Here is an 11,729-nt window from a genome sequence, read left to right on the forward strand (position 1 = left end):
TAGCCGGGCTCCTAGCATCATAGTTATGTACGATGCCAGGTGTCCCTGCCTCCACTGTCCCATGCTGAAAACATGATTACAGTAGAGGACAGTTTTCCCGCATCGAGGCAGGGACTCCTGGAATCGTACATAACTTTGATGCTAGGAGCCCGGGTCCCTGCACTGTGTTTGGTTCGGGAAATGTGGCCGACATATCAGGGGATTATGTTTAAAGGCTATGTAAACCTTTGAAAACTTGTTTTTAAAATAAAAATGTCTATCAGTGTGTTTGGTGCAACTGCGCAATTACATTTTATTAAAAATTATTTTTGCTATTTGAGATACAGCTGCTTTATATCCTGTATACAGAGCAGCTGTATCTTGTTCTGAGACCTGAATCCGTCAGGTCAGTGGGACTGACATGTTCAGTGACAGCGGTCGGATCAAGCGGTTGTCAATCACATCTTTGTTTATTATTTAGATGTGATCGGTAAGGCCGGGTTTCCACGTAGCTAAGCGCTCTGGAATTTCCGCGCCGGAATTCTGTGTGGATATTCCGCAGCATTTACAGTAGCAGGAAAGGGGATGAGACTTCGCAAATCTCATGCCCACGCTGCGGGAAAAAAAACGTAGCATAAACGTTAATAAATTGACCTGGAGTGCATTTAAAGTGAATTTAAATAATGTCCTCCTTCCTGCAGGCCGGTCTCCTGGGATGATGTTGCATCCCATGTGACCGCTGCAGCCAATCACAGGCTGCAGCATCACATGGCCTGCAACGTCGTCCAGGGAGGCCGGAGCAGACGTCAGATGAGGGGATAAGTATGAGCGCTTTTTTGCGCAGAGGAATTTCCGTCCAAAAAACCGCACCACATTGTGGTGCAATTTTTAGGACGATATTTCCTGCGGGTTCCAGGTCGGACACGCTGCAAGATTTTTATGCAGCGTATCCGACACGTGGGAACCCGGCCTAACAGCTCGATCCTGCGTGTCAGAGACACGCAGGTTCCGCTGTCACTGAACCCGTCAGTCCCGTTGACCTGAATGATACAGGTTTCAGTGCAGGATACAGCTGCTCTGTATACAGGATTTAAAGTAGCTGTATCTCAAAAAGTACAAATTATTTTGAATAAAATGTAATTGCAAAGTTGCACAAAACACACAGAAAACTTAAAAAAAAAATAAAAAAATGTGTATCAAAGGTGTAGCGGCTGTAGCCTTTAAATTATTTTTTGGGGGAGGGGGGATTTGACTGTAAATGCCATGTGTGTTGGAACTTATTTAGCATATACTCACAGGTTACGGTCATATTGCGTTTTTGTTTTTTTTGCAGAGATATTCGCAAAACCATGGCAAATTACATGGTTATAAAGCAATTTTACAAAAACACTTGCAAAAAACGTGATTTGACCTCGACGTTTGAAAAGACCCTTGTAGTTCATTTGTGTAGGGTAGGGGGGCTTTGCTAAAAAATAAAAACCTAAAAATAGAGTCAAAACCATGCTTATACTGATAAAACATATCATTTTATTGGTACAAAATATAACACGCACATTAAAATCAAAGATGATTACCACAGTGTGAAGCAATTGAGGCCAGACAGTTGTTAATAGTTGGATAATAAATAAACATATATGTGTTTTGGGAGTATCATGAGTAAGGCTTGGAGTAACTGCAACCATGAAAGCACATTCAGTGCTCTACATAGTGTATGAAATATATAAACCCAGGAGACATGTAATCTGTTCTAGATAATATGCAAAGAGTCCCAGGTCTGAGTAATCATTTGAAGGCCGGGTTTACACGAGCGTGTACGTTTTGCGCACGCAAATAACACGGCGTTTTGCGTGCGCAAAAGGCACTTAACAGCTCCGTGTGTCATCCCCGTTATGACACTCCGTTTGGATGTTTGTAAACAGAAAAGCACGTGGTGCTTTTCTGTTTTCATTCATAGTTTGAGAGCTGTTGCGCGAATCACGTTATTCCCACAGAAGTGCTTCCGTGAGGCATGCGTGATTTTCACGCACCCATTGACTTCAATGGGTGTGTGATGCGCGAACAACGCACAAATATAGGACATGTCGTGAGTTTTTTGCAACGGACTCACGTTGCACAAAACTCACGGACTGTCTGCACTGCCCCATAGACTAACATAGGTCCGTACGACACGCGTGAAAATCACGCGCGTTGCACGGACGTAAATCACGCTCGTGTAAATGAGCCCGAAGGCAAAGAAACACACACAAGGAAACACTGAGGGTCCCCACATTTTATGGTTCTCAAATAATCAGTAAAGTATTCCTTACAAGTGCAAGTCTTTGTATTTCTTTGTCCTTAGAGCTTTTAGAGACTTAATATTGAAGACATTACTTAGAAAATAAGTATTTTCTATTTCGAGCTTCTCTGAAATTTCTTTTAAATTGAAACTCTTATTTTTAGATCGGATTTTTCTGAACTTCTGAAAATCATTGAGAATGAAAGCGACCTGTGCAACATGCCCCATTTCAATCAAGCAATAATGAGCGATCAAACTCCGATGCAGCAAGATTACCACTGTACAAACTGACTGCGGATTGCTACTATTCTAACACCTATTCCTGAGATACAAAGATTTCACAACATCTAGTTAGGGCAGAAGGAACTGCTCCAAACCAAGCACTTCATTTATCAAGCACCATATGTAACGGTATATGTCAGTCCATCAAACGTTATACTATTTTAATGACGGCTGCTTGGAGCTTAAATCGTTTTACAACCAAAAGCATGAAAATTAACAGTCGTTGAATTCTAGAATTCATTACCGCAAATATACAAGACTGCAACTGTGATGATACAATATCATGAACTTCCATTATCAGGATCTTCAGCATTATAGTCTGTGAAATGATTCAGCAAGCAAGCGTTTGGCTTTAGGAATGCGTGCGAATGAATTCTGAGCCTACACAGCTCAACCTCCTCTCTGCTCCAAGTCTTTCTGGCATTTAATGGGTTTGGTTTTACAGATACTGGTGTTTTGTGTAGGCGTCAGCAACGTGGCAATCAGATCTGACCTTTATTGGCTGTGTGTAGGTGGGCCTTCGAAACCACAGAATTCTTCAAGCTGAGAGCGTTGGATAAAGATCTGTCACAGCCTCTGATATTTCAGCCTCACTGAGTGAAAGACGACACTTATGGAGTAACTCAATTTAAAGTCTAGTGAATATAATAATTCAACCTTATGCTATTTTTAAAGATGGCTGACTGGTTAGAAAAGAGATGACTTATGACATGGCAGAATGGCATTGGATGTATCACAAATTATTATCAATATTCTTTCCTAAAAATGTATCAGCTAATACAATATTGTGTATATATATATCTATCTATCAGGTATTAAATATTTTTCTGATATGTGTATCTGGCAACTCATATTTATTTAAACAGAGGCTATAAGCAAATATAGGTTGCATGTTAGGAGTTGAACATTATAAACCCATGTATCTTTTGTCCTCTGAGGAGCAATTGTGCAGTCTTTTAGTGACTTATTTTTGCATGGTTCTATAAGGAAATATTATATACATCTTCTGAAGACTCCGTGTCATGGGACTTTCTATATAGAGTTCAAATACCCCCTCCCACATCAACATGCTGTTACTATGTACTAAATCGTTTCTCTTGCTCCTCTTCTAATATTGTATTTGTTCAATCAGTCATGCGTATTTGGGGTTATTTTTATGTCCTCATCAATGGAAAATACTATATTTCTAAGGCTCTAATCACATCTGTGTCATGGCTTTAGTTTAAAACTGAAGCAATGGCACAGTGCTGAATCCATTGTACCCAATGGTGCCTGAAGTACCCACTGACTTACAATCAGGGCTGGCCTTAGGTTGGATAGCACCCTGTGCAGGACTCTCTATTGCCGCCCCCTACAGAAACCAAAAATTAACCAAATATATAGACACGCACATACTGGAAAATATATACTGTACATACATAAAGACAGATATTTAGACATACAGGCAAATATACATACACACATCTGGAATATATACATACAGGTAAATATATAGACGTACACACACATATACACACACACACACACACACACACACACTCACACACACACCAGCAGATAAATACACGGACAGGAACATAGACAAATACATAAAAGGCACATATATACAAGCACAAAGACACATTCACAACCAGACCCATATATACCCAGTACAGATAATGTAGTAGATGTTACATGCAGTCCTATGTAACACCACAGATAACACACAGAGATAACGGAGTACAGATAATGTAGTAGACGTTACCTGCAGTCCTATGTAATACCACAGATAACACACAGTGATAATTCTGAGTACAGATAATGTCATAGATTTCATGTGTAGCCCTATGTAACACAACAGATAACATACAGTAATAACTGAGTACAGATAATGTAGTAGACGTTACCTGCAGTCCTATGTAACACCACAGATAACACAGTGATAACTCTCTGATAACAAATAATGTAATAGATGTTACCTGCAGTCCTATGTAACACCACAGATAACACACAGTGATAACTCTCTGAGAACAGATAAGGTCGTAGATGATAACTATACCCACAGCCACATTTAAACACACACACAGAGGCATATATATATATATAAGGACAGCAGGGTATATAAGGGACAGCAGGGTATATAAGGGACAGCAGGGTATATAAGGGGCAGCAGAGTATATAAGGGGCAGCAGGGTATATAAGGGGCAGCAGGGTATATAGGGGGCAGCAGGGTATATAGGGGGCAGCAGGGTATATAAGGGGCAGCAGGGTATAAAAGGGGCAGCAGAGTATATAGGGGCAGCATACTGTATACACACAGACACATACTGTATACACACAGAGACACATATACACAGAGACACACATAGAAACTTAGCATCTCTATGCTGATAGGATCACAGGCTTCGTGCAGGATGGGCTGTGGGCGGAGCTTCCTCCTCTTCTCCGGCTCCTCGGCTCTTATTTACTCCGTGTGTGTAACTAAGAGCAGGGTAGAGGCAGAGCCCAGTGGCGCCCCTACATGCTTGGAGACGGCAGCACCCTGTGCGCACAGCTCACACACCCCTAAGGCTGGCCCTGCTTACAATGGTGTCCGTCTGAGTTTCACTGTGGTATCTCATTTTGACAGCAAAAATCGTGCAGTTTGCTGCACTATTCTTGCTAGTTGTGGATTAAATAGACCATAGGCCATGGGCTGTTGCCTAAACTCGGGTCTTCCCGTTCCCCACTGCCACGCTCTCTCTATATATATTCCAAGAATTTTCAACACTACCGCATAAGGTGAAATTCAGTGACTTTATTTACTTATGCATGTATTTGAATAAATTCAGTCCTCACAAAAGGACGACAGCACACTGCGAACACTAATGCCACCTAAGCCGCTATATATATGTATATATATATATATATATATATATATATATATATATATATATATATATATACAGTATATATAGTGATTGATAAAAGGGTATGGTCATACAGTTTGATCCACACAAGGATCTAATCCGCATGTGGCTAATTCACGTGTGGCTACTATTCTTCCATATTTTTCTTTCTTTCACGGCATGGACAAAATTCCTCCCGGAAAATTTCCATGGAGTGTAAACGGGCTTGTGGAAACTCCATTCAAATACATGGGATGCAGACTGTTAGTGGATTTCATGTGGATCTTGGCGTAGAATGACTGTTAATGAAAACATAAAGAAAACCCGAAATACACATGACTTATTTAACAGAAACAAAATAAGAAGAGGAGTACAATTGAACCCAATGGGGCCTGACGAACCCCATTGCTTTCTACTAGGGTCCGGAGGGGTGCTTTCATTTTTATGGGAAGATTTGTGCTGCATGCTGGACTATTCTTGCATTCAAATCTCATGGAACTGCAGACAGAGGTTCCTAATGCATATGTCACTGTAGCCCAAGTGGGTACGTAATATGGTAAGCAAATACAGAATGCCTAGGAAGATGAACCACTAAGATAACAACATCGATTATATTTACAGCTATAATTTTAGTATAAAATACATGCTATTAAACCTATTAAATTTGCCAGTTCGATTAAACAACAGTATATATACATGACAAAGAGTCAATGTGTCTTAAAGTTTTTAATGGTTTTAAAATTATTTTATGTGTATGCAGTTATAGAAAAACAATATACATATAGCATTCATCATTTTATCTATTATCTACCATAGCAATCTGATGATGTCACTGTACTGCATTACATCATCATATCAATATAACGCCACCTGTTATAACAAAAACAATGGGCCTCATGCATAAAAACAGTTTACCTTTCAAAGTTCTCTTTTTAATGAAACATTTTTTTATGCAGGTGGCCATGTGTTTCAATTGGAAACATAGTGGAGAATGTGTACCAAACTTGTGCAAAACTAAAGCTTATAGCATTCATTTAAATCACTGCTTTCTTTTTCCAAGGAGCCTCTGAAAATTAAGAGCAGAAATTAGTTGCTAATTCACTAATGGAATGTACAAAAACTAATGCAGACAAAAAGTAGGTGTCACGGTCTGTGGACCCACTATGCAGCACCGCCGTAGCGGGGATTCAGCTGGCCAAACCACAGAGCACCCCAGCAATACAAAGTCCCGCACAAGGGTACCTGAATAGTCCAGACAGTGGCCGAGGCTTTGGCACGGATAGAGGTGGGTGCAGCAGGTCACACCAGATGTGGCAGCTGACAGCAAATGCAGCACGTTGCACCAGATGTGGCGGATCTCACTGGACGAGGAAGATAGCACTGGAAGTGGCAGATGACAGCAGATGCAGCACATTGCACCAGATGTTGGCGGATCACACTGGATGTGGAAGATGGCACTGGACGTGGCAGATGGCACAGGATGTGGCAAACGACAGCAGGTGCAGTAGACACGACTCCAACACCAGTAGGGACAGGAAGAAGAAAACAGCACAGGATACAGGAACAGGGTACGGGTAACAACTGGAACGGGAAAACACTAAGGGACCATTTGCAAGACGAACTTGGGATACACTAACAACGCTCAGGCAAGGATCAGAAGGACAGGGCCCTTCTTATAGTCCAGGAAATCATGTGTAGTTGATGATGATTGTTCACATATCGGGACATAGCGGACTGGAGTGGAAGTGAGCGCTGGCGTCTCCTAGGAAGGAGATGCGATTATGGATTATGTAAGATTATAGTCAGGTGAATGATACACCAATTACACCAAACAGGTGATAATGAACATCATTTGCATATGTAGGTTGAAACACATTAACTTTAGCGAAAACAGCTGTGTAGCAGGCTTAAAACTGGGTGAGGAACAGCCAAGCTCTGCTACTAAGGTGAGGTTGTGGAAGACAGTTTCATGTCACAGGTCCACCATGACAAGACTAAGCACAGCAACTAGACACAAAGTAGTTATACTGCATCAGCAAGGTCTCCCCCAAGCAAAGATTTCAAAGCAGATGTGCTGTTCAAGCTCTTTTGAAGAAGCATAAAAAAAATTGGCAAGAATGTGGACTGTAGACGCAGTGGTTGGCCAAGGAAACGTATTGCAGCAGATCAAAGACACATCATGCTTGCTTCCCTTCGAAATCGGATGATGTCCAGCAGTGCCATCAGCTCAGAACTGGCAGAAACTAGTAAGACCCACATACACCCATCTACTGTTCGGAGAAGTCTGGCCAGAAGTGGTCTACATGAAAGAATTGCAGCCAAAAAGCCATACCTTTGACGTGGAAACACGGCCAAGACTTAACGATGAACGAAAATATAGGAACTGGGGTGCAGAAAAATGGCAGCAAGTGCCCTGGACTGATGAGTCAAAATTTAAACTATTTGGTTGTAACAGAAGGCAGTTTGTTCACCACAGGGCTGGTGAGCGGTACAATAATGAGTGTCTGCAGGAAACAGTGAATCATGGTGCAGATTCCTTGCAAGTTTGAGGCAGCATTTCAGAAAATGTAGTTTGGGATTTGGTCAGGATTAATGATGTCCCCAATGCTGAGAAATACAGGCAGATACTTATCTATCATGCAATTCCATCAGGGTTTCATCTGATTGGCTCCAAATTTATTCTGCAGCAGGACAACGACCCCAAACATACAGTCAATGTCATTAAGAACTACCTTCAGTGGAAGAAGAACAAGGAGCCCTGGAAGTGATGATATGGCCCCCACAGAGCCCTGGCCTCAACATCATGGAGTCTGTCTAGGATTACGTGAAAAGACAGAAGGATTTGAGGAAGCCTACATCCACAGAAGATCTGTGGTTAGTTCTCCAAGATGCTTGGAACAACCTCTCTGCCGAGTTCCTTCAAAAACTGTGTGCAAGTGTACCAAAAGAACTGATGCTGTTTTGAAGGCAAAGCGTGGTCACACCAAATATTGATTTGATTTAGATTTCTGTTCATTCACTTTGCATTTTGTTAATTGATAAAAAAAACTATTTACTTTGCAGCATTTTTCCACAACAGTCTAAAACTTCCGTACAGTACTGTATGTTCTGGAATGTAGGTATATATGTGCCTGTTCGTATCTATATATTTGCCTGTATGTCTAAATACATGCCTTTATGTATGTACAGTATATATGTTCCAGTATGTGCGTGTCAATATATATATATATATATATATATATGTGGTCAATTTTGGTTTTGGCAGCAATAGAGATTCCCAACCTAAGGCCGGCCCTGGTGGCAGCAGCCTTTTTCAATGGCTCCCTGAGCTGGGGTTACGGACTTTCAGGGGTGCACCAAGAAATTTTACTTGGAGGGTGCCAGTCCCTTTTTATCCAAGTTTTCAGTCAGCACCATTAGCCACAGTCCATTGTCCTCCTCTCATATATTGAGATGTAGTAGCTGAGTAGAAGACACATGGGTGCACAGTACCAAAGCAGGCAATACTCAGGCTCTTTTTTATACTGAAGTCTGCATCGACATGCTGTTCTTCTCTTCAGGTTCTGCTGACTGGCTGCCCTTCTGCTTTGAACTATTGCTCCCAGGAATAATATCTAGGGTGGTGGAAAAAGCATAAATAATGATACCACACACAATATCAGCCACATAAGTAGAAAAATAGGATGGGGTAGTGGAAGCACCAAAACCCCAGATCACACCCCAAAATATATTCAGACCTCAAACAATACCCCAAAATGTGTTTAGACCTCAGACAACACCTTTAAAGGGGACTGGTCACATCTCCTGACATGTCTATTATAGTAAATAATTGTATTCCCCATGAAATAACAATGCTGGAACAATTACTCTGTTAGTCCTCCTAGAAATTTATGAGTAAATTGACAACTAGGTGTTACCATTCCCCTTGTCAAAAGAGCGTGTCCCTACACAGCCTGACAATGTCGGCACTGATTGGACATTGTCAGTCTGTGTAGGGACACACAGCCAACTGGTAACACAAAGTTGCAAATGTATTCATAAATCGCTAATAGAAATAGCAGAGGAATGGCATAACGCAGAGTTCTAAGAAAAGATGCTCCAGAATTTTTATGTCATATTGTTGGATAGGTGGGAAGTCCAAGCTCTATGACCCCCTCCCATGCCTATCAGCATGATGAAAAGGCTGCAGCGCTCCTGTGATTTCTGAATCTCCTTAATTGTTTACACAGGCACAGTGACGGGTTCATACGGGCGGCTGTGGCTGGTACTGAAACTTGACTTATATTCTTGAACAGTACTGAATGGGACGAGATGCAGTACCGGACACGGCTGCCTGTATAACAGGGTTGCCCACCTGATTTTTACTTTTTTACCAAAAATCATGAAAGCCAACTTTTTTGCGGACAAATTTGAAAACCATAATGAAATATAAAGATAATAAGTAATATATGTCTATCGCTTAGAATAGCGATATGAACACATTAGCAGAATTTACTGTAAAATAATGAGAATTACAATCACAAAAAGCTACACGAGATTCACCAGCTGAAAAGAAATCGGACGCATCAATTTTTTTACAGACACTGGAAAAAAGTCTCCTATTTTTACAGACTGCCCAGAAATTTACAGACGGTTGGCAACCCTACAGACGATTCACTGTGCCTGTGTAAACAATGAAGAGGACGTGTCGATGGCCCCCTTCATTGTACTGATCAGCCAAGGTCCCACAGGTTGGACCCCACTGATCAAACATTAATGGACTAGATAATACATTTGATGGACAGCAATGATAAAGATAATAACTTACCAATGTATAGCGTGTTCCTGGTCTGCAGCATATCATCTCTCTGGAGTTACTTCAGGAGATAATATTATTGCCAAGTAGAGACATCTGTGTATATACATGGATGGTGAGGCCAGGCTGTATTCTTTCTTCTACATTTTCACCTTCCCTGAACTGTTGTATTGTCAGATAATTAAACAACACGCATTCATATATATATATATATATATATATATATATATATATATATATATACGCACCCGTGGCTGTGTGCATGTCCATACAAAAACCATAACCTCCTAACACCGTATTGTGGCATATCAGTTTTAGAACACAGCTGTTAATCACACTACGATTGTATCCACAATGAGCTGCTCAGCATTTTAAACAATGGGGTCAGAACAGCAGCAGCTAATACAGAATGCACCACAAATGTGCAGTTGTCGTTCTTTTATTACAGCACACATAACACAGCGTTATTAAAAATAGAAGCAGTGACTTTCTCAGATGCTCGTCTTCTTTGAAATGATTCAGCGTTATATGTATAAAGAGTATTTCTCTTTCATGAACATTATGAATATACATTTGGCTAAGAAGCAAATGATAGACTTCATTTTTTTTAAAGCACATTTTCCTGATTTGATTTAGATAAATTTTGGTATCCACAAAGATCACTGTTAACTAGAGTAAAACAGAATTGTCTGCAAAGAAAAAATAAATAAATTGTATTGGAATAATGTGTCAAATTTCAACAGTGCACCTTTTCTTACTCTCCTCTTCCACCCACACTTCCACCCACTTCTTTTGAGGGGGTGTTTTGTGAGAACAGAGTGTGGGTGTGCATATTGATATGACGTGGTCGGACCATTGAGGTAAGTAAAAAGCCTCAGGCGTTTGCTTATTTTCCGTTCCTTACTGAGGTACAAAGTCTAATTAATCATCAGAGTTTATCGGTCTACAGAGGAGAATGGATCATAACTAACGTCACAGCTTTTGCTTGGACTACGGATGTGCTCGCTATATTTTCAGACAATATAATCTCAAGTATAACATCCCTTATCTGGTTCCATATGGGTGTATAACAAAAATCTTTTTAAGTTACAGTTATAAAATGTTAATAGAAAATATACTCTATGTAACATTGTATATCAGTGAGCTGAATAATAGGAATTCAATGACAAAATTGGTCAACTGTAGTCTATACATGAGTCCTTTGTAAGATAACATCAGGGCAGGCCTTAGGCCACGTTCAGACATGGTGGATTTGCTGCAGACAGGCCGCAGTGGAAATCTGCAGACTTATTGCAGACGTTGCGGAAAATAACAGTGCGGAAACCAACTTGCGATGCAGAATTTACATTCCACAGCATGCACAGTCTGTTGTGGAGAAGCTGCAGATTTTCACTGCGGATTTCAGCCTTTGCAATGCACAGGTTGAAATATACGGTGAGTCTGCTGCAAAATCTGCCACGTCTGTGCAAATTGTCAAATATACAAATTTTGCTGCAGATTCGTTGTGAAATTGCTGCAAATTTGCGGCAAA

General features: G+C 40.7%; 1 protein-coding gene across 1 annotated transcript in view; it reads left to right on the forward strand.

Annotated features, from left to right (window-relative positions):
• The window catches only part of STAT6 (signal transducer and activator of transcription 6), a 232,456-nt gene extending 229,087 nt beyond the window's left edge, over positions 1–3,369 (forward strand). Inside the window, exon 21 of the mRNA XM_075852010.1 lies at positions 2,419–3,369. Coding sequence (XP_075708125.1) covers positions 2,419–2,545 — 127 coding nt within the window. The 3' untranslated portion in view covers positions 2,546–3,369. The remainder of the gene's footprint in view (positions 1–2,418) is intronic.
• The last annotated feature ends 8,360 nt before the right edge of the window (positions 3,370–11,729 follow it).

Source organism: Rhinoderma darwinii, chromosome 2 (genome assembly GCF_050947455.1).
Source record: "Rhinoderma darwinii isolate aRhiDar2 chromosome 2, aRhiDar2.hap1, whole genome shotgun sequence".
Classification (NCBI taxonomy): Eukaryota; Metazoa; Chordata; class Amphibia; order Anura; family Rhinodermatidae; genus Rhinoderma; species Rhinoderma darwinii.